The sequence below is a fragment of the Phocoena phocoena genome, chromosome 15, assembly GCF_963924675.1.
Source record: "Phocoena phocoena chromosome 15, mPhoPho1.1, whole genome shotgun sequence".
Lineage (NCBI taxonomy): Eukaryota > Metazoa > Chordata > Mammalia > Artiodactyla > Phocoenidae > Phocoena > Phocoena phocoena.
The window spans coordinates 61,394,045-61,417,801 of NC_089233.1; the positions used below are offsets into that span (position 1 = coordinate 61,394,045).

Consider the following 23,757-nt stretch of genomic DNA (forward strand, 5'->3'; position numbering starts at 1 on the left):
AATGGAAGAGGAGAGGATGGAGAGAGGGATGGTGAAGAAAAGAGGAAAGAAGGAAGTGGAGTGAGGTGGGGGGCTTGGAGGCAGAAAGCATGTGGCTGGAGCCCCACGCCTCTGAGGAAGGAAGAGGAGGGTGACCTGGGATGCTCTCCCCTCCCCTCCCCCTCTCCATTCCCTGGAGGGCTGCCCGCATCCGGTTACAGCCCAGGAGGGGTGGGGGAAGGGCGGGGGCGGGGGCGGCGCCGAGGGGAATGAATAATTGAAGTGTAGGGGAGGAGAAAGAAGAAGAGGAGGAAGAGGAGGAGGCGGGAGCCGCCCGCACAGGGTCCTTCCCACTCCGCACCCCACCCCCCTCCGCCGCCCGGAAGTCGCTCCCCGCCTCCTGCTCCGCCAACATGGCCGCGAAGTCGGATGGAGCGGTGGCCGCGGCCGGCCCGGGGCCGGAGGGGGCGGCCGGAGGAGCTCGGGGCGGTGCGGGTGGGCGCGGGGAGGCGGCGGCGGCAGCCGGGGACCCCGGGGTAACCGGGGCGGGAGGCCCGGGGCCGCGCTACGAGCTGCGGGACTGCTGCTGGGTGCTGTGCGCGCTGCTCGTGTTCTTCTCCGACGGCGCCACGGACCTGTGGCTGGCGGCCTCCTACTACCTGCAGGGTCACCGCACCTACTTCGGCCTCACGTTGCTGTTTGTGATCCTGCCCTCGCTTGTCGTACAACTGCTCAGCTTCCGCTGGTTCGTCTACGACTACACGGAGACCGCTGGGGCCCCGGGACCCGCAATCAGCACCAAGGACAGCGGCACCGGCGGACCGGTCATCAGCACCAAGGACAGCGCCGTCACCTTCCGTACCAAAGAAGGCAGCCCCGATCTGGGCCCCCGACCTGAGCCCTCCTCGGCCAGCGCCTACCGCCACCGCTGCCGCCGCCTCTGCGTCTGGCTACTGCAGACCCTCGTCCACCTCCTGCAGCTCGGCCAGGTCTGGAGGTAGGAGAAGCTCAGGTGGAGAGAACTGAGTTGGAGGAGTGGGAGGTGGTAAGGGGCTGCCTGCCGCCCCAGCCTTTCTCTGACCCTCCACGCCCGCTCCTGTCCTGACCTCCGCCCCGCCCCACCCTATTGCAGCTCTGATTCCTCCTCTGCCAGCTCCTTCCTGACCTCTGCCCTCTAACTCTGATCAACCTCTCTACCATCCTCTATGATCTGGCTATTGAGGGAAGAGGGAATGGGGCAACAAGAAAGAGAAAGAGATCCTCAGGGGTGTGTGAATGAGGAGGGCCCAGGGCCGATGGAGATGAATGTGAAGGTTGGAACAGGGCCCTGGGGGCTCCATCCAGCCCTGTCCCACTCCTCTCTGCCTGAGTGCTGAGCCTGAGCCTGGGCTTAGGAAAGATCTCAGAAGTCCCTCTCTGCTCTCAAAGATTCTCAGTTCGGAATTGCAGTCCATTCCCAACCTCCCAGGAGAAACAGAATTCGAGGCAGCTAAATGAATATCTCGCCAAACTTTTTGGACTTTTAGGAAAGGTTGTGGTGGACCTAGCTGAGAAGGTGTCTAGCTCCTCTGCCTCCTAGGACTTCCCCAGTGTCTCTGCAGCGCCCCCCCCACCCCCCGCCCCGAAACAGAGCCATGGGGATATGGGATCTTGAATCTGAGATTAGATAGCCACTATCGGTCCTTTCATCTCAGGACAGTAAGACAAAACTGAAGCTTTGTACAAGCCGCCCAATTCTAGGCTTCTTCCTCTGCCAGGACTCTGGCTGCTGAGCTGAGTTAACTGGAGACGAGGAATTCTGAACCTAGGGTTCCCCTTGAGTCTGTATTGCCCTAGTAGCTTAGGCTCTACTGTGCACTGACAGAATGAGCTTGTCTGCTATTTGATCTTACACAAACCCCTCCTCCCTCCAAGCCTCAGTTTCCTCACCTGTGAAGAGAGGGCGATTCCCTACTCTTCTCATCTCATTGATTTACATTACATTTTCTTACCTCTTGGGATGGTCAGGTGAGAAAAGGTCTATATAGAGGCCCTGCAGACTGTAACATATTTTAGGAATGCAATAGATTATCATGATTATCACACCTGTGGGGAAAACATGGAAAAAGTCAAAGTCACTGTGGAGTAAAGGGTGATTTTTGCTGTTGTTATATTTATTCTGCTACTTGTTAACACATTCTGCTTAACTCAGAAGATGCAGTTCTGAGCTGAGGGTTGGAAAGAGGACTCCCAGGGTTTATCCCAGCTGCTCACTTGCTGTGTCACCCTTGTTGTGTTGCCAAATCTCTCTCTGACTTGCTTTCCCCATATGTGCCTTGCCTAGATGATGTATATATTCCATTTAGCTTACCCTGGGGGAAAAGGTGGGAGGAGCTCTATCCACACAAGGTGGTGTTATTATTATTAGCTTGACACAAAAAATATTCATGTCTACATCCAGGAACTAATCTGCATTTATCATTCTGTGCCCGAGTGGACAGATGGTGAAAGATATTTTTAGATTCTGAAATGGTAACTTCCTATTCTTGGTAACCAAATCTTCATCCCCCTTTCCCTTCAGCCTAAAATGGGCCAGCTGCCCCTTGACTCACTGGCTACCTCAAAACCCCCTTCTCCCATTTTCAGAATCTACTTACAAGAAATGCATACTCCTTTCTTGAACATAAACTGAATTTCCCTCAAACAGAGCAAAAAATGACCATGGGGTGGAGGTGGGGGTCTCAGGGGAGTGGCTGCAGATGGCTGAGGGTCCATTGAACTCCATGGTTTCTTAGATAAAAGGGCTAGCGATCTCTACTCTACCCTATTCGTAAAATGAGGGGCTTGGGATGAGATGATTTTGCAGGGATGACAAATTAATGGCTCTTAGGTTGAACTTGGCCTAAAGAAGTGTTTTGTCTGGCTTGCATAGTATTTCAAAAATCCAAAATCCTAGCTCCTCTTGAAAAAAAAATGCATCTAGCAATATCAGGCCTGGAACAATTTAGACAGGGTATATGTGCTTCAGTTTGTCCGGTTCCATTCTCTTTGATCACATCTGGACTCTTTCACTTAGGCCTTAGGGGCATGAGAGCCCTAATTTACAGTTCTGTAACAATTGTTTCATTAAGCATTCACTTTGTGCCAGACTACTGACTGCCTTTTTACCTGCTTCATCTCCTGTATCCCTCCTAATAATCCTGCAATGTGGTTGTATTATCATTCCTGCTTAACAGATGAGGGAATGGAGGCTCAGAAAAGGGACTTCCTTGCCCAAGGTCACATGGCTAGGGAGCAAAAGCACTGGGACTCAAGACTCTCTGCCTTCAAAGCCCAAGTTCAATTTATCTCCCCTGCAATTCTGCCACTAAAGTGTCCTCCAAGCTCAAAGAATTATGAGTCTGAGATACCAAGATTCCAGGATGATAGAAAGTCAGGGCTTCTGCTGGACTGAGATAAGAATGGGAAAGGAGGGGGAGGGAGTTGAACTATGTGGCTAAGGATGGGGAGACTGTGTATATTGTCAGGAAAGTGCTGGATTGGGGGTAGGGCGGGATCAGGAGACTTCATCCAGGTTTGTAACTAGCTGGCTAGGTGACTTTGGGCAAGGCTCTTCCCACCTCTGGGCCTCAGTTTCCCTGCATGTAAAATGAGAATAATAGATTTGATGACCTTAAGAGCCTTCCCTTTTCTGGAAGTCTGACTCTGGGTCTATATCAGAGCTAAACCTCTGGGCCCCCGTCCCAAAAGCTTTGGATTCATAAATGGCTGAGAGTCTGGCTAAATGGAGAGAGATCCAGACAAGAAGCCACCAGAGTTGGTATTCCTAGAAACTAAGCAATGTGGTAAGCAAACATGAGGTTCCCACAAAGAACAGGTTCACTGTCCAGCGGGACTTGCTGCAGATGTTCTGAGGGCTGGAACCCAGGGTAATGAGGAAGGAGATGTGTGTGTGAGACCTTCATGATCAAAGCTGAGGGACTGGCCATTCACTCCCATGCTGATCCCACGCCCCCAAATCTGAATAAATTAATTTGAATCATAAAGATATCTTTCAACTCCTTATGCTTGCACAATGTTGAATCAAAACCTTGAATACTTTGAGGAGCTAGTAACACAGACTGTGTCAGTACATGGGTGTCAGACAAGGGGACAGTATGGGACAAGCAGTGTCCTAGAGAAGCTGAAGCTACCACCTAGCTCCAGCTGATGGTGCCACAAGAAATCATGGACCAGGTGTTGTCAAGTCTTGATTTCTCAAGAGAAATGGGAAATTGGGATTTTTTTTTTTTTTTTTGGTGAATTCTGCCAGTATTCAACTACTAATTAAGGTTTTTAAAAATAGTGTCAACCACAGAAAACATATGGGGGCCCATCCTCTTTGTAACCTCTGGCCAGCTCCTTACAATTGATTCAGGTCCTTTCTTCTTCTGTTCCCAAACAAGCCTGCAAGATGCTTGTTATTATTTTAATCACAAAATGGGGCTCTGAGGAGGGAGAGCAAGGGAAGGAATTCACAGACACTATGCACCCTCCATGTCCCAGCAGGCCCCATGTGAGGTGCTCTAGGCATGTGATCTTGTTTTGCCCCAAAACCTTCCCTCTGGTGACAGTTGATATACCCATTTATCAGACAAGAAAGTGAGGCTTGGAAAAGTCAAGTAACTTGCCGAAGGTCACCCACTGAGCAAGTGGGGGAGAGGTGAGGTGTCAACCCACCTTTGCCTAATTCCCAAGCCCAGGCTCTATCCCTGATACCACCACACTGGCTGCATTAGAGGATCCCAGAGCAATGGCCCGGTACAGAGACAGATTGATCCCTGAGAGAACACACAGATCCTCTGGTCAGACATGAAGCTGGCTGGGGGCTGGACACCAACCTGTGTTTTCATGCCTTCTGCCCAGCTCCCACCCCCATCCCTCTGAGCTGTTAAGCCACTCAGCGCTGTTAAGCCAATTAAAGTCCTAACCCTGTCCACTCTGACCCTGTGGGCAGGAGAGCAGTAAGCCATGAATCCTGCTTTCCCTAATCTTAAACTCACTGGGCCCCAGCTTTGCCCCGGTAAGCGTGGTTTGTTAAGCCAGTTAGTGGAATTAATCTGCCATGGGATTCCTCCCAGGCTGTCAGGACCTGGGGACCCCAAAATGGGAGGGAGGGGAAGGAAAGAGGCAAACTGGACTTTGAAGGCCCTCCCTCTACCACGCTCTCTATGTCTAGGCCCCAGCACAGCTCCCTCTGCCTCCTCACAAGCCCTGCACTCCAGAGAAGTTCAGAAATGAATTAGTGACCTACCTGGTATGAAAGTCAGTCTCTGGGGCTCCTCTCTGGGAAGCTCTGTTCTTTGCGTGATGGTTAAGAACATGAACTCTGGATTCAAATGTCCTCAGTTCAAATCCTGACCATACCACTTTATATGTGTGATCCTGACAGGTCACATAATCTCTCTGTGCCTGAGTCTCATCCTTTATAAACTAGAGACCATACGGTATCACCTCTTGGTTTGTTTCAAGGTTTCAAGAGATAATATACCAAGGTTTTAGCAAAGGGCTGGCCATCGTTAAGTACTCAGAACCCCTGGCAATGGTTAGGACCATCAGCCTGGGCTTTGTTCCCTGTAGAAAGAGGTTTGTTCACTGAGCGGGTGGCCTGTGAGTGGGCAGGAGGGCAAGAGGGCCTTGAAGGACCCTGAAGCCATAGGGACACGGCAGCTGTGCATTTAATCTGTAGTCATTCATTCCACAAATATATGGAGCACCTGCGGTCTACCAGGCACTGTGCTAAGTGCTGGAAATACAGTGGTGAACAAGACAAAGTCCCGGCCCTCTTGGAGCTCAACAGTCTAGTGGGGGGCTTCCCTGGTGGCGCAGTGGTTGAGAGTCCGCCTGCCGATGCAGGGGACACAGGTTCATGCCCCGGTCTGGGAAGATCCCACATGCTGCGGAGTGGCTGGGCCCGTGAGCCATGGCCACTGAGCCTGTGCATCCGGAGCCTGTGCTCCGCCATGGGAGAGGCCACAACAGTGAGAGGCCCGCGTACCGCAAAAAAAAAAAGAAAAAAAGAGTCTAGCGGGGGAAACCAATAAACAAACAAAATAAAATATATATTACCTAATATAAAATATAAATATAATACATAATATAAAATATAATGGGTTAGATAGTGGTAAGAACTATGGAAAAAGTGAAAAGGAGGAGGGTGTGGCCCTTCAAGATAAGGTGGTCAGGGCAGCCTCTGTGACGGGTGGGCATGTGGGCAGAGGGCTGAACAGGGTGCGGGCAAGCTGTGTGGATGTCTTGGGAAGGGCGTTCCAGGCACAGGGAAGGAGCAGAGCAGGGAGAAGGCCCTGTGTCAAAGCAGAGAGCTGGGGGGAGATTGTAGGAGACGATGGTGGACAGGGTGGCTGGGGGTGGATGACGCAGGGCCCCAAAGGCCGGGGGGGAGGATTGGGGCTTTCACTCTGCATGAAGTGGGGAGCCCAAGAGGATTTGAGCAGAATAGGAACAGGGTCTAGACTTATGCTTTACAATGCGCACCCTGGCTGCTGGATGAAAAATGGACTGGAGGGAAGCCAGGGTAAGCCTGGAGACCCACGAAGAGATCCACCCTCGATGATCCAGGTGAGAGAAGATGGGGGCTGGACCAGGGCAGTAGCAGAGGGGGCGGGGGTCTGTTTTAGGCATGGCAGGCAGGATAGCTTTCCTTCTTTGGTCAGTTTCCCCACTGGGGCCAGACAGTCAATGGTTAAGAGCTCATACTCTGGAATCAGCCTTACCCTGTGTCTGCCACTTTCTGTGATTTGGGGCAAATGGCATAACTTGTCTGTGCCTTAATTTTCTCATCTGCAAACTGGACATTCTTACTGATAGTATGTATCACATGTGGCTTGGAGGAGTAGTAGATTAAAGAATGTATGTGTAGCGTTTAGCACAGTGCCTGGAACACAGGAAGTGCTCAATTCTCAGTAACCATTACTAGTTGTACAGTAATAATACAAGTATGTAAGTAATACATAAAACAGGTCAGGAGTTGGATTCCATAGTGGTTTTCAAACTGTGTTTCACCTCTTACCATCATTTCAACCTTAGTATCTCAAAGTTTCTCTTTCTTGATATGATGGTCACGTGCCTAAGATTTTGTTTTGACAGTCCTACAGCTGAAACATGTTTACAACCCCCTGAACTCGGTGACTATCCACAAGGTCCCTCCCTGCTCTGACCTTGCAGGCTTGTTCCAGTCTAGCCTCACCACCCACCTCCTGGGAGACCCCTCTCTAGGACGCTCTCCACCCGGCCGCCCTCCTCTCCCTGCCCAGCTGGCAGCAACAGGCCATTAGAGCAGCTCCTAACAGACACAGCGGCGGCAGTTGGGCCCAGCGTCCCCTGTTTGATCTATAAAGACCACACAGGAGAAACGCTGGGGGAGGAGGGAGGGCTGCCAGGAAATGGCTTTGAACCCCTGGCAGCTGGGGCGAAGGTCCCCGGGGAGAAGAAGGAAGATGGGTTGGGATCTTCTCTGGCCTCTCCATGCACCACTCTGCCTTTGTTAGGGCCTCGGAATTCCTCCTCTGGGAAATCCTATCAGCCTCCGGTCTCCCCCCAGCCCACTCCTCCCCATATCCTGTCTCCACCTGCGGCCGGAACGGTAGTTCTAAAGCTCAGAGCTGACCCTGCCACTCTGTAGCCAGAGGGCCAGCCCTGGCTCCCCTCTGCCCCTTGAGCGAGTCTTAATGCTATAGCCTGGTGTCAAGCCCCATCCTCCCACCCTTTCATCTCCTCACTGCTCTACGCTCCCCACCCCCCCCCCCCCCGAAATAAGTCACATGCTCCTTTTCTTAATGCCTCTAAGCAGCTGCCTGCAGTCCTTCCTTCAGCAACACCCCGCCCCATCCTCCCCCCCACCCCCCGCCCCGGTGAAACTCTGTACATCCCTCAAGACCAAGCTCAAATGCCACCCCTTCTGAGACGCTTGCCCCGAACAAACTCAACATGCCACCCTCTGCCCCTCAGACTCCGCCTCCCATTTCCTCAGTCAGCCTAGCTGTTGTCATTTTCGTCTAAAATGTAAACTGCTGGGTTCTTTTGTCTGTTTGAAAAGGAGCTGTATGCTCTTGTTGAAACCTCAGGCAGCGCAGGAAAGGTGCAAAGAAGACTCCCCTTCACTTATTATCTCTGGGGGTGCAGAGGTGGGGTTAGGGGAGATTTTCCTTTACTAATTAGGTATTTCTTATATCACTTGATGATTTTACTCTGATTTTTAATTAACCAAGAAATACATTTTACCTGCATACATTTTAAAAACATGTATACCTGCTTTCAAAGAGTCAGATACTACTAAAAATTATAGTCACCATTTATAGAGACATAGATTAGGTCATTCCTCTTCAATCCTGTCAGGTAGGGAGTGTAATAATGAATAATAACAAGGACTGTGGAGCCCAAACTCTGACTCTGCCACTTAGGAGCTATGTGACTTTGGGCAAGTCACTTAACCTCTCTGGGCCTCAGTTTCCTCATCTGTGAAATGGGATAACACCCCTATACAAATGGCCATTATGAAGGCTTATTGAATTAATATATGGAACATGGTTTGCACAGTATTCAACACATCATAAGTCCTCAAGTAGTGTTAGCTAGCATTATTGGCCCATGTTTCAGATGTGGAAATTGACACACAGAGAGGTAACAGCCTCCTAATACATAAGTAGCAAAGCCAGTGTTTGAAGCCATGCAGTCAGGCTCCCAAGTCCACACGTGTAACTACCAAGAGATAATACCTTTTGCTAGTTAAGTGTATTCTTACAAAACAAACAATCATGTATTGCTTTGGGAAGAGGGAAGAAGTCAGAAAAGTATTTTTTAAATTTTATTTTAATATAAAGTACCCACTGTTGACATTCTGGGTTCTTCCTCTCCGACTTTCCCCCCATGCACAATTACTCATTCCTCCTCAGCCCCACAGTCCTGATCAGATTCTGTTGTGATCCTTGCCCACCTGGCTGGTTTTCCTACCAGATTAAAAGCACCTGGGGAGTTGAGGCCTTGTTCGTCTTTCTTTCTGTCCCCCACCATGACTGGCTCCGAGCTGACACTCTGTTGCTATTGGTGGCCTTGTACCCAGCGAGCTTTGGTGAGGTCCATAGTAGGGTCTTAGAACACAAATTCTGTTGAAGCAGGGTTTGCATCTGTGGCTGATGTGGGGGGCGCTAAGGCAGTGTGGGAGCCCCTTGCTGTGTGGACACAGTGCTGAGGTCTGCTTAGGCCTTCATCCGCAACCTTCCAAACCGTCAATGAACAAATGCAGGCTAAGGGCAATACATATGTATTTGTACAAGATGTAGTAGAAGCAACCCTGGGGCTGAGTTCCCAGGAGGATGCACATGTGTCTGGCAGGAGATGAAGTTCCTCGTATGCAGTAAGTGCTCAATAAACGTTCACGTGAACTGAATAGAATCTTTAAAATCAGAACCTTTTCCCCCCCACTGTTAGTAACGTAACTTTATTTAAATTTTTTATTTTATATTGGAGTATAGTTGATTAACAATGTTGTGTTAGTTTCAGGTGTACAGCACAGTGATTCAGTTATACATATACATGTATCTATTCTTTTTCAAATTCTTTTCCCATTTAGGTTATTACAGAATACTGAGCAGAGTTCTCGGTGCTATACAGTAGGTCCTTGTTGGTTATCTATTTTAAATATAGCCGTGTGTACCTGTCAAACCCAAACTCCCAATCTATCCCTGCTCCCACCCTTGCCCCCTTGCCCCCTGGTAACCGTAAGTCTGTTTCTAAGTCTGTGAGTCTGTTTCTGAAATCAGAATATTGAGCAAGACATTTCTCTGCCTGGGATTCGGTTATCCCATCTGTAAAGTCCAGTTGGGGGCTTGGGAATCCTGAATGAGTTTTCCCAGGACTTGGACAAGACAGCAGAGTAGCTGAGAGCTTGGGACACTGGTACAGCCCATGGCGCCATGGCTTCCTCACTGTGTGACCTTGGGCAAGTTGCTCCACCAGCTGGAGCTCTAGTTGCATTGTGAAATGGGGTGATAGTATTCACCCCTTAAGGTTCTTGTAAAGATGTCTTGAGATAATGTAAATGAATAGGGTCTTCACATATTACATGCTCAGAAAATATTTACTACCAATTATTATTGGCCCAAGTAGTAGCCCATCCTACTTGCTTGATAACAAGATAGGGGGTGGGAGAAGGACATCAAGGGTCCTAACGCTCACTACCCCTCACCCACAGATCCCCCCTTCGAGGAAGGAGACTTATTCTGTGACTCCAGAGACAGTGTGAGGATAGGTGACAACCCAAAGTTAAAGGGAGGCAGAAACTGTGTGATAAGAAGAAAGATCTCCCTGGGTTGCCCCGAGGGTGTGAACTCCACATCACCAGACATGCATGCAGACAAAAGTGACTGACTTTGGCAGGGAAGCGGTAGCAGAGCCTCCTGCCTTCAGTTTGGAGGATAAACCAGTCATCTCTAAAGCCCCTCACAGTCTTAAGAGTCTGTGGATCTAACCTGGGTGCTTTGTGATGCTTATCTGCTGGACCACAGGTTGCAGATCAGTGGTCCAAGGGCAAATCCAGCCTGAGGATGCGTTCGTTTGTCCCACACAGTATTTTTTTCCCCTACTATTTAATGAAACTTTTTATTATGGAAAAAATTTCAATATATAAAAGCAGAGGGAACAGGATAATGATTGCTCCGTGTACCACCATCCTGCTCCAAGAATGATCATCTCCTGGCCAGCCTTGTTTTATTTAGGCCAGCACCATCCAAAAGAACTTTCTGCAGTGATGGAAATATATATGTGTATAGGAAATGCACTGTCCAATACAGTAGCTACTAGCCACACATGACTATTGAGCATTGGAAATGTATAACTGAGCAACTGAATTTTTAATTTTATTTAATTTTAACTAATTTAAATTTAAAGAACCATATGTGGCTAGTGTAGGACACGTAGGTGTTGGAGAGTATAGGTCTGGACCCCACCCCATTTCTTGCCCTTCCATGTTATTTTGAAGCAAGTCTCAGATGTCATATCAATGCACCCATAAATATTTCGGTACATCTCTAAAAAGACAGACTTTTAGAAAATATAACTGAAGTATGTAATACGGTTATCAAACCTAAAAAAAGAATAATAATTTCTTTTAAATTCATATGGTATTTTTAAAATTAGTTGCCAACATTTCCAAATTGACGTTTTTGGGTTTTGTTTTGTTTTGTTTTTTGCATAAATATCCTAATTTCCAGCTCTTTTTCCTTTTTTTTTTTTTTTTTTTTTTTTTTTTTTTGCGGGACACGGGCCTCTCACTGTTGTGGCCTCTCCCATTGCGGAGCACAGGCTCCGGACCCGCAGGCTCAGCAGCCACGGCTCACGGGCCCAGCCGCTCCGCGGCATGTGGGATCCTCCCAGACCGGGGCACGAACCGTGTCCCCTGCATCGGCAGGCGGACTCCCAACCACTGCGCCACCAGGGAAGCCCTCCAGCTCTTCTTGAAAAATTGAAATTCCAGCCATACTGGGTTCACGTTCTCCCATGGCAGCAATCAGCTGGAGCTGAGGGACAGCTACCTTTCTAGACACGCCTCTTTCATTCCCCAGAGTCCCTCATAATATCAGCTCAGCTCCTCTACCATCTAGGATCTCATAGATCAGAGACAAAGAGAAGTGGTGCTTTCTCCCTGCCTCGATCTTCAAGTACCTTCAGATGCCACCAGGAGACCAGGATCTAACTCCTTCTCCCTCAAAGGCTCATGCCATCCCAATGTCGCACAGGGATATCAGGAAAAGAGGAAAGGGGGGATCAAAGAGCCTTGGGCTAGAGTATGGAGTCCTGGCTTTGAGTCTCTTCTCTGCACCCATTTCACAGATGCGGCAAGTGAAGCCCAGAGAGGGAAGGAGATCTGGCTGCACTCATACAGTGAAGAACATAAGAGGCAGGAACATGGTCCCAAACGCTTTGCTGGAGAGGAGCTGCCTGCTTCCCTGTTGGGCAAAGAGAGGCGCACTGTCTGGGAGCTGACTGAAGTGGGCGGGTTGGGAGAGGGTCTCAGCTTTACAGCCAGAGCCTAAAATTAGTGGCAGGGAGATGTTTGGCCTTAGCCCAGCAAAAAAAAGTGCTATGACTCTGGAGGGGGCTGCTGAGGAGGAAGGAGACAGCCCAGCTCCCAGCACCATATGAAATGGGAGCCAAACGTGTAAAATCGCATCCTTTACTGACATTTATGACTCATTAGGCTGCCAATTCCAGGAAGGTCCCATTTTGCATCCTTGCAGGAGTGCTCAGCATTGAGGAGTGGACAGATGGGGAGGGGGCCTCGAGGCCGTTCCCCCCAGGAGCTTCCTTGGCCACATTTCAGGTGAGGAATCTGTATAATTGGAGGCCCAATGTTTTGCAGGGAACTCACAGACTGCATCTAGGTCCTCAGCTTGATCCATGCCTGTGGTGAAATGAAGGAGTCCACCATTCCTAAGCTGAGATGAAATTCCAATGCTTCTGGCTACTGACCTTGGGCAAGTCACTTCTCCAAATGCCTGCTAAATGTCTCTGGGGTCCATCCCTTCTGTCTGGGCCCTCCTCACCTCTCACCTGGTAACTGGTCTCCCAACCTCCACCCTTGCCTCCGTCCAATCTGTTCCTTACAGCCAGGGTACTCCCTCTAAAATGCAGAAGTGCTATCCAACACAATCTTCACTCTTCAGATAAAGACCAAATGCTTCACCATGGTCCCCCTCATCCCTTGCTTTCTCACCTCCTTTTCTGGAGCTATAGCCATTCTGACCACTTACTGTTCCCGCCTAACTCAGGACTTCCTCTGCCAGAAACTCCCTTCCCTCCCTTCACCTGGTTAACTCCTGTGCCTGCTTCAGATCATGCCTCAGTAGCCACCTCCTTCAGAAAGCCTTCCCTGACTGCCACACCCTTCCCAAGCTGGGCGCTTCTCCCATAGAATTGCCTTCCTAAGCACTGGAGCACAGAAGCGTGTTGGAACATGTCTGCAGCCCACAGAATGGCTGTCGTTTCAAGTCTACAGGACGATTTCACTAATGTCCAGGTTCCCCGCTAGACAGTGCCAGATGGACTGGGTCTGTCTTGCTCACCATCGTGTCCACCAGCATTTTAGCACAGCTCCTGGCACACAGTAGGTACTCAAAAATGCTGGGTGGGGCTTCCCTGGTGGCGCAGTGGTTGAGAGTCTTCCTGCCGATGTGGGGGACACGGGTTCGTGCCCCGGTCCGGGAGGATCCCACATGCCGCGGAGTGGCTGGGCCCGTGAGCCATGGCCGCTGAGCCTGCGCGTCCAGAGCTTGTGCTCCGCGACGGGAGGGGCCGCAACAGTGAGAGGCCCCCGTACCGCGAAAAAAAAAAAAAAACTGCTGGGTGAATAAACGTCAAGTGAACCTCCTTTTCTGAGACTCAGTTTCCTCATCTGGAAAGTGGGGGTCATGCCCACGAAACCTCACAGGGCTGCAGTGAGGATTTTAGCAAAGTACCCACAGAAGGTCCTTGATGAGTGGCAGTTATTTTCTGGAGGAGGGCGAAGACCCCAAATAAGGCCCTGCCCTGTGAACTTGTCCTGAAGGGACTTCTCTGACCCTCTGTCTCCTGAGGATGGATTCAGTGAGCACCAGGGAAAGTCAGGCGAGGAGTAGGTCTCAGCCCCGCTAGAAACTAAACTGGAAACTACAAGACCTCCTCTCCCTGCTGGAGCCTCTGAGTCTGTCAGCTTCTTAAAACCTTGGATTGGTTGAATACCCTGCACTGGGCTGGGCATTTTATACAAATCACCACTTTCTGATTTTATAGCTATCCCATAAGGTGGGCATTGAGCCGAAGGGTTCAGAGAGGGAAGCAACTTGCCTAAAACTATACAGACGGTAAATGATGGCATCAGGATCTGAACCTGGGTCTCCCTGACTCTCAAGGCTGATTCTTTCCCTCTGTACTTGACAGCCTTCTGTACTTCTGTACTTGACAACTACTATTGTCACCCCTTCCCCAGTTTTCTCTAAACCCACGTAATTCCAAGCAAAGCTTTTAGGTCCAGCCCTGTCCGACATGGGTACTCCCGGGCAGCCCTCTGAATACCGTCCAGGCAACTGAAGCACCTTCTCTGATGCAGGGGCCCGTGGAGAGCCAAGTCTGAGTCCTAGGTCTGGCAGTAACTTGCTGTGTGACTTTATACAAGTGCCAGTCCCCTTCTGGGTCTCAGTTTCCTCATCTGTAAAATAAGGATAATAATAGTACCCACCTCAAAGATTTGCTGCGGCGAATGTACAGTATGTGTGGAAAGGCTTAGCACGGCCTATCATACAGTTGGTGCTCAGTAAGCGTGAGCTATTCTCATTCTTTTTGCCTGCACACTATCCCCCTACAGACTTACGGAGCAGTTGTGGGCCCGGTTGGTACAGCGTTCCTGCTGCTTTCCATCAGCCCAGGCTGGTCACCCTCCAGAGCCTGCAAGCCTGGCCCACAATGGAGACAAGAGAGCTGGCCGTGGTGCCGTTTCTGGATGGGGTGGGAGCGGGGGAGCCGCTGGAAGCTGCTGTGTTTTTGGCCCAGAGCTGTGAGGGGGAGTGGAGAGGGACGAGAACACACACTCGGAAACGCTGAGATCGACAGATGGAAGAGCCGAGGATGTGAGAGACGCAGACAGACAGAGAGAGCCCCAGAGTCGGGAGACGGGGAGCAGGCAGGGGAGGGCGGCCGGAAAACTGGCAGAGTCACGCGAGCCACGAGCTGAGCAACAGACCAGCAGATGGACCAAGCCGCCAAGAGACTGAAAGACGGACAGACCAACAGGCAGTATCCAGGAGACAGCCAGAAAGACAGACAGAAAAGCAGACCTGGTATCCGAGGGGACAGACAGGCTATCCTGACATCCAAGGGACAGACAGACTGACGTTCCTGGCCTCTAAGAGCAGACACACAGGCTGACTTGGAACTCCAGGGTCAAGCTAACAGATGGACATAGTATCTGAGAGACGATGTGACCTATAGTCCAAGGACAGACAGGAGGACTGACCCAGGGTCCCAGGGTGACCCTGACTGACTGACAGTAACGGAGGAACAGATGAATAAATAGGCTGACCCTGCATTCAAGGGACAGACACAACAACAAGCTGATCTGAGCCAGAGACAGAGACAGACAATGACCGAGGATCTGAGGACACACAAAAGATGGGTCCAGGGCTTCCCTGGTGGCGCAGTTGTTGAGAGTCTGCCTGCCGATGCAGGGGACACGGGTTCGTGCCCCGGTCCAGGAAGATCCCACATGCCACGGAGTGGCTAGGCCCGTGAGCCATGGCCACTGAGCCTGCGTGTCCGGAGCCTGTGCTCTGCAACGGGAGAGGCCACAACAGTGAGAGGCCCACACACCGCAAAAATAAATAAATAAATAAATAAAAAATAAAAAAAAAAAAAAGACGGGTCCAGGATGACCTTCTGCACGGAGACTGAGGCCAAGGCCAGCAACCCTGACTGGTACCAGAGACTGAGGGCAACCCAGAAACAGAGGACAGGAGAGAGACAGGGTGACCCAGAAACTTTCTGGCTTCTTAGGGATGTGGGATCCCCTCATCGTTCTCTCTTCTGCCTGTTAGAAAGGAACTCTCAACGCTGGGAAGTCCCTGGGCCTGGGGAGAAGGGAATGAGCTCTGTTCATCTCCTGCCCGGCTGCCTGCTCGCAGGGCCGGGGGATCCAGAGGAGACAGCCTTTCGGATCCTTGAGTGGAGGGATTTCACACGCTCACTGCTGGCTTCTCTCTTCTCTAGGCTTCTCATTTTGCTCCCCACCCCATCCTCAACGACACACGCTTCCCACTTCAATTTCCAATTTCCTCCCAGACAGGCTTCTTCTCCGAGCCAAAGATTGGGAGTCAGCAAGTTAGATCCAGAACAGACTTCTGAGCACCTCTGTTTTCTCACCGGTAAAATGGGGGCGGTAGAGCTGTCTGTTAGGTTCTGGCTCACACTGGCCTCAGGCAATTTAAGGCTGGAGGGTGTCAGAGGTAGGGAGGCCCAACCAGGCTGTGGAGCATCAGGGGTAGCTTCCTGGAGGAGGAAGGACAGATGTTCTGGCTCTATGCAAACTCAGGCAGAGAAGCCCCAGGGCCTCCAAGGTCAGGAGGGAGACACGTGCAAACACTCACGCACAAATAGTCAACAAATATTTATCGAGTGCCTACTACACGTACTGATGCTGGGGACACAGTGGTGACCAAGAAAGGTGAGGTCCCGACCCTCAGCAAACCGCAGTGGTAAAACAGAAAATAGATGTGTAAATTAATAAATAAGATTGTTTCATAGTCTATGTTAAGAAGAAAATAAGACAGAGCGAGATGAGAGAGAGTGATTTAGCGAGAGTGGGGGGGCTGACATAGGATGAGTGGCCTGGGGGCGCCTCTCTGAGAAGGTGACGTGGGAGCTGAGGAATCAGCCACAGGAGGATCTGGGGAAGGGGGTGTTTCAGGAAGAGCAAGTAGCAAGTGCAAAGGTCCAGAGTCAGACACAAGTTTGGCTGGCTTCCAGAAACCTCCAGGGCACGAATGAAGCAGTGGTTTGCGACGAGTTGAGAGAAACAGAAAGGGCCAGATGGTTTAGGGCCTGTAAGCCAAGGGGAGATGCTTGGCTTTTAATCCAAGTGGGATGGGAGGCCCTTCGAAGATTTTGAGACAGGGGATAACGTGATCTGACATGATTAGTTTTTAAAATATCCCACTGGTTGCCATGTGGAGAATGGCCTATGGTCGTGGGGCACGGGAGTGGATGCAGGACCGAGAAAGCAGAAGATGATGATGGCCTGGACCAGGGTGGTGTCAGTGAATGGACAGACTGGGGATGTGTTTCGGAGGAGAGTAGAGGCACTGCCCCTGAAGTTGGATTCCTTTCCCTGAGATGAGGTGTTCTCTGTAGGTGGCATCGGTCCCATTTGTGGTGAAAATCAACTTCTTCCAACTTCCTTTCAAGTAGAGTGGAATCAGTGGGGCTTCCTGGAGGAGGTTTCACGGGCACCTTCTAGTACGTCAACTTTCAATTAAAAGAGAGAGGCTGCTTGATGATCAGAAGGAGCCAGAGGCCTCCACCTAGCATATGCTCACCCTCTCTATGTGCACATCCCTCTACAGTTTACAAATGCCCACAACAAGGGGGAAAATGAGGCTCAGAGAGGCAGAGAGATTACCCAAGGCCACACAGCATCCAGGGCACTGGCAAACCCACAAGCCCAGCATATTGCCATCTTGTCTCCTGATCCTCACCCCAGCGGCTGTGATGTAGGCAGGAGGGCAAGTGCTGTGCTCCTTTCTAGAGAAGGTAAAACTGAGGCCCAGGGAAATTAGGTTGTATGTCCTGGGCAGAGCTGTTTTAAGACTTTTGTGGGCCCCACATCTGTCAAGTATATTAAAATGCAGCCATATCAAACATCGAATGTAAATTATATATACCCAGATACAAGCCAAATTGCAGTCGACTGGCTGATATCATGCCCTGTTTTGCAGACATTTAATTAAACATTTATTAATTTTGATTCTGCAGTTTTTCCCTGTGTTTTAGAGCCAATTTTTTTTCCAGGCTTCAAACGTTTTGCTAGGCCCATGAAAACCTCACAGGCCCTTGGCAACGAGCATTTACCACCGGCTGGAAAGGACAGCCACGATTTTTGGACCTGTTGCCAAAAGGGGCAAGGGGCAAAATGAGGCTGAACCGAGGCCCCTTCACCCTCAGACTGCAGCATGGTCTCTCCACCCTCCCTGCTGACCCCGTGTTCTTGGGTCTCAGAAGCCTTCTTTCTTCCCCTCCCCCTTCCTTGCTCTGGCCCAACAGCGCCCTCGGCTGGGTAAGCCCTTTGTCTGCTGTTAGCTGGGGTGTGGGGTGTGGGGTGTTGGGAGCTGGCACAGGAGGGGACAGGAGTGGGTGGGGAGTTGGGCAAGCAGCCTGTCAGGTGGTGATGGATGCTGGCCGGGCTGGGGCCTTTCTCATGCTGACCCAGGCCGGGAAACAGATGGTCTTCCAGCCTGAGGGAAACTTCCAGGGTGTTGCCCTCCCCCAGCTCCCCAGGCCCCTTCACACTGGACCAGCTGGTCTCTCCTTCCTGTTCAAAGCCGGAGCCACAGGACTGGGAAAGGGAATGGGAAGGGGGAGATGGAGGCTAGGACAGGTGGTCTGCGTTTTGGGCCCTGAGAAGCTCTGGGGGCCAGCCTGGTCTCTCCCCAAGTCGCCCCCACTTCTGGCATCTCCAGCTCTGCGCTCGACTCCTCCTCTGTGCCCTGCCTTAACTCAGCCCTGTCATTTCAGGCCTGAACCAAACTGGGGACTCACCTGGCCTTCCTCCAAGGCAGCCAGCAGAGTGAGCTTTCTAAGCCACCGAGCTGATCACATCACCCCTGATTCTGGGATAGAATTCAGATTTAGAATAAAATATGAACTGTTCAGTCCAAAATTTGATGCCCTTCACAATTCTAGTCTTCTAATGCTTCTCCCTAGGACAACCCTCCCCACCAGGCCTGGCAAAACACTGGCAGTTCCCCTGAAAAGCCACGTTCTCTCATGCCTCTACACCTTTGCCTTAGTTGGGCTTCCACCTAAAATGCCTTTCTGCTTCCCGTGTGCCTTCAAATGCCTACCCATGCTTTAAAACGGAGATCAAATGTTTCTTCCTCCAGGAAGGCTTCCCTGGAAGACTCCAGGAAGTCTTCCCCAGCCAAAGTTACTGATCCTTCTCTGGGTTCCACAGCATCTTAGAGCATCTATTTCAGCTCTTAGCTTGTCTGTTCTCCCGTGGGACTGTGAGGTACTTAAGGTCACAGGGCCTGGAACATAGCAAGTGGTCAAGATATGCTTGCTATGTGAATGAATGATTCTAGCTGCAGACATCCTTATTTGGGGGGTAGGCAGGGGCCTAGAGAATAGAAGTCACAGGGAGACAAATTTCTGCTCCTCAGGAGAAACACAGTTTGGCCCTGGAGCTGCTCGGAAGCCAAAGGCTCTGCCTCAGGAGGTAGCGTCTCCCTGTTCTGAGAAGTGTGTGAGCAGAGGGGTAAATGCACGGGGCTGGGAACTGCTGAAGGGATTCCAGCACTGGACAGGAGAGTTTGCATCTTGAGTCAGCTTCTGAGGGAACAGCCCTCCTCCCCATCCTGGGTGCCAATCCCGTACCGTTTCACACTCAGGGTATGTCTACACCACCGATTGGTCCTCAGAAGACCCAGAGATGGGAAGGAGAGGCCTAAATGGGATGTTTCTGGCCATGTTTTGGGGGGAAAGTTTGGGTCCCAGAGCATTAGCTCTGAAAGGATCTCCAAAGTCTCCAAGCCCATCCCTCTTGTTGGCAGATAGACAAGCTGAGGCCCAGAGAGGGCCACACCATTGCTAAGACCAGGATACTCATTTGGGAAAACTCTGGGAATTAGCTGAGCACAAATTCCAGGGAGCACTGTGGTTCCTCCCTTGGGCTGGTCACACACAGCTGAATACGGAACATCCTGGAAATGCCAGCACTTCACATCAGGGAATAGACCCCCAGATCCCTGGTTCCCTGATTGTGGATTCAGGCAATAGGGTCATTGAATCTAGTGGGATTTTCTCCCCCAGTTTTGGGGGATATGACTCCTAGAGGAGCCCTCTCTGGTTTTATGAAAAGGGCTTGCCTGTCCTGTGTATCAGAGAATTTGGGGGTTGGGGCTGTTGTACCTGCAACAGCCAGGAGTGGAGCTGCTGGGCAAGGAACCAGGGCAGAGATCTGTGTGGACAGGTCCTTTGTCACCCTAATGGGCACTGCACTTTATAGTTGCAAAGTACCTCATCCATTTAATCCTCACAACCACTTTAGATGGGATCAACTAGGGCTCAGAGAGGGTCTTGTTCAAAATCACACACAAATTAGAAGCAAAGTCAGGAATTGAACTCAGGACTTCCAGATCCCTTCCATACCTCCTATGGGGCTACCAGAGTTCCATTCAGTTAAACAAACTTGGAATCATGCACTCAGTCATGCAGCCAATAGGATTGGCACCTACCGTGTGCTAAGAACTGAGGGTATAGCAGTCAGTTATGACCTAGTCATACTCATGGAGTTCACAGCCTGGGGGAGATGGATGCATAACCAGACAGTTACAACCCACTGTGACGAGTGCTGGGTTAGAGGGAAGCCGGGGAGAGGCCCCTACCTCAGGTGGCGGGGTGATCAGTAGAGGCTACCCAGAAGAAGTCATATCTAAAAGCTGAGCCTTGGATGAAAAGCAAGAGTTATCCAGGTTTGGGGCTGGGGTGGGGTTGGCAGACAGGACAAGGTGTTCCAGGCAGAGGGAACAGAAAGTGCAAAAGCTTAGCAGTGAGGGCGAGCAAATCTGTGACGTGTACAAAGCAGCTGGAGCTGTGAAGTTTGTTGGGAGAAGTGGCACCAGAGGAAGCAGCTAAGTCGCAAATGCCAGGGGGTCTCTGAGCAGCTTCCCTAAGTGGAGAACTGGGCACTCAGACGTGGGGTTGGGGAAAAGGCCAGGAAGCTGGCAACAGAACTGGGGGCTGGCACCAGGATTGTCCCTGAAGGAACCTGTGTATGGGCAAGTCTTTATGGCTTACAGTGAGAGGCAGTGTCGCCTATTGGTTAGAGTGTGGGTCTGAGACCAGCCCATCTGGGTTTGAATCCTGGTTCCACTGCTTCCTAGCTGTGTGACCTTGGACAAATGACATACCTCTCTGAGCTTCAGTTTTCTCATCTATAAAATGGGGATAATAATAGGGTTATTGCAAGCTCCAGGTAAGGTGTCCAGAATCCTGCAAAGAAAGCAGGCCCTAACTTGCCATAGCAATAATGATCCTTATAATGCTGTATTAAAGGCTTAATTTGTGCCAGTGCTTTAAGCTAGTGAGCCCATTGGGAGCAGCCCAACAACAGCCCCGTGAGGTGATCCTTTCAATGAGGCCGTTTCACAGCTGAGGAAACAAGCGCAGTAAGTGACTTGCCCAGGGCAACACCGCGCCCTGGCCCTCTGCACTTGCTGGGTGGCGAGGGTCTGGTTGGGAGGGGGCGAGGGGCATGAGCGCGCGCAACAGCCTGAGCACCACGTCCTCCCGCAGGTACCTGCGCGCCATGTACCTAGGGCTGCAGAGCCGCTGGCGCGGGGAGCGGCTGCGGCGCCACTTCTACTGGAGGATGCTGTTCGAGAGCGCCGACGTGAGCATGCTACGCCTGCTGGAGACCTTCCTGCGCAGCGCGCCGCAGCTCGTGCTGCAGCTCAGCCTCCTGGTGCACCGCGGCGGCGCGCCGGACCTGCTGCCCGGTGAGCCCCGCCCCTCCGCCTGCCCGCCCCGGGCGCCCCTGCCCCCAGGGCTCGCTCGTCTGCAGTATTCTGACGGCCCCACCTGTCCCCCACCCCCACCCCCACCAGCCCCACGCTTAAGGCCCCCTGGGGAGGCTCTGTCCACTCCCCCCACCTTGGCGCACTCACTGTCGGGGTTTGGGAGGCCCCGCCCCGTCTACTCTCTGCATTCTCCAGGCCTCTGGAGACCCCCAGGTTCCCTCCAATGGCCCCCTTACCCTCAGTGTTAGGAGACACCCCACCCCCTTGCTCTTCTCAGGCTCCCTGCGCACTACCCCCTCCCACCCTCCTCCCTTCCCCATTGCCAGGGCAGACCAGACCTCACTTCTGCCAAGTCCAAAGAGGCCCTTGACCCCATCACCACACCTCAGACCCTCAGGGAAGTCCCCTGCCCCTGCTTTCCCCAGACTGTGCCAATCCCAGCCTGCATCTCCTGGGGACCCCTCTGCCTCACAGACTCTCTGAATCACCACCAGTTTCCAGAGAGCCCTTCCGTCCACCCCTCACTGCTCTTCAGCCCCTTGTGGACTCCTCCCAGGCTTTGTCCTGGTCCCCATGAGCTCACCCCGCCCACCCACCTTGCCGCTTCTCGAACCCTAACAGACCAGGCCAACCCCTTCAGTGTCAGAGAAAAGCCACGTTCCTAGTCTCCCTGGGGCTCCCGGTGCCCCTCCCCGCCCGACACTGCCCGACACACCCTCAGTGTTTCAGAAGACTCTATCACCATCTCTCAGGTTCCCTGGGCATCCCTCGCCCAGGGTCCTGGGCCCCAGTAGAAACTTCCCACCGGGATTTTCCTCCCATGCCCTCAGCTGTGCTCAGCTTGGATATTCCTTTCCACGCCCCAGCCTCATCCTGGTGGCCTGTAGCTTCTAACAGTCCCTTCTGGCTCCTCCATTCCCTAATCATGACCCCCCTCTTCACCTCCTTTTTCACTCCCAGAGTCCTGGACCCTATTTTCCCAGCCTCCCACCAAGACCCCTGAACCCCAACAGCCCCATACTAGAGACCCCAACCTGACCCTTAGGGAGACCAAAATCACCCACTTCCCCTCTCCCTTTATGCTCCCACCCCTATAGAAGTACCCAACCCTGTCCACTCTCACCCCTGCCTCAGTGTTCTTGGAGACCACCCACCCAGACCCCCTCCACACCCCTCTTGATTTGTAGACCCTTCCCTCACACCTCCTCAGAACCCAGCTCCTGACCCAGACCCCTCCCCCTTTCCTCAGACCGCAACCCAGACCCATCCCTAACCCAGCCCACCCTGCTCCCACCCTGTCTCCGCAGCCCTCTCCACCTCCGCCTCACTCGTGTCCCTGGCCTGGACCCTGGCCTCCTACCAGAAGGTGCTGCGGGACTCACGGGACGACAAGCGGCCGCTGTCCTACAAGGGCGCCGTGGCCCAGGTGCTGTGGCACCTGTTTGCCATCGCGGCCCGCAGTCTGGCCTTCGCGCTCTTCGCCAGCGTCTACAAGCTCTACTTTGGCATTTTCATTGTGGCCCACTGGTGCGTCATGACCTTCTGGGTCATCCAGGGCGAGACGGACTTCTGCATGTCCAAGTGGGAAGAGATCATCTACAACATGGTGGTGGGCATCATCTACATCTTCTGCTGGTTCAACGTCAAGGGGGGCCGCAGCCGCCGCCGCATGACCCTCTACTACTGCATCGTCCTGCTCGAGAACGCCGTGCTCACCGGCTTCTGGTACTCCAGCCGCAACTTCTCCACTGACTTCCACTCACTCATTCTGGTCTGCGTCGTGGCCTCCAGCTTCGCACTGGGCATATTCTTCATGTGTGTCTACTACTGCCTCCTGCACCCTAACGGGCCCCTGCTGGGTCCCCAGATGCCTGGCTGCATCTGCCCTGAGGCCCCGGGGCCCTGTGGCCCACCGGCCGATGCTGTCACAAGTCCCCCGAGGTCCCTGCCCAGGACTACAGGCGCTGAGCGGGATGGGGCCTCCGTGGGAGGTGAGCGTGCGGGGACCCCCACACCACCTGTCTTCCAGGTGCGACCTGGCTTGCCTCCCACGCCTGTGCCCCGCACCTTGCGGACAGAGGGGCCTGTCATTCGGATTGACCTGCCTCGTAAGAAGTACCCTGCCTGGGACGCTCATTTTATCGACCGCCGGCTCCGGAAGACCATTCTGGCGCTGGAATACTCCTCGCCTACGACACCCCGCTTGCAGTACCGGAGCATCGGGATCCCCCAGGAGCTGCTGGAGTATGAGACCTCGGTGTAGGTCACAGTCTCCCTGCAAAAAGGGATGAACTTTGGCCGATCCCACATCGAGCACAGTGTTGACCCCAAAATTTCAGGGCCACTAGGCTGAGGGGGAGTGGATCTGTTGGTCCAAGGGTAGAGTGGTGCCCACCATTGGGTTATTTCATGGGAGCGGACAGCCTTGTGGAGGCCCCAGGCCTTGGCCCTGTTTTCAGCCCTGTGGCCCACTTCCTAAACT

General features: G+C 52.2%; 1 protein-coding gene across 1 annotated transcript; it reads left to right on the forward strand.

The window, feature by feature from the left end:
- Nucleotides 1-392: 392 nt before the first annotated feature.
- On the forward strand, nt 393-23,538 carry XKR7 (XK related 7). Its single transcript, XM_065893362.1, has 3 exons — nt 393-976; nt 21,052-21,254; nt 22,583-23,538. The coding sequence occupies exons 1-3, from the start codon at nt 393-395 to the stop codon at nt 23,536-23,538; spliced, it is 1,743 nt and encodes a 580-aa protein (XP_065749434.1).
- The last annotated feature ends 219 nt before the right edge of the window (nt 23,539-23,757 follow it).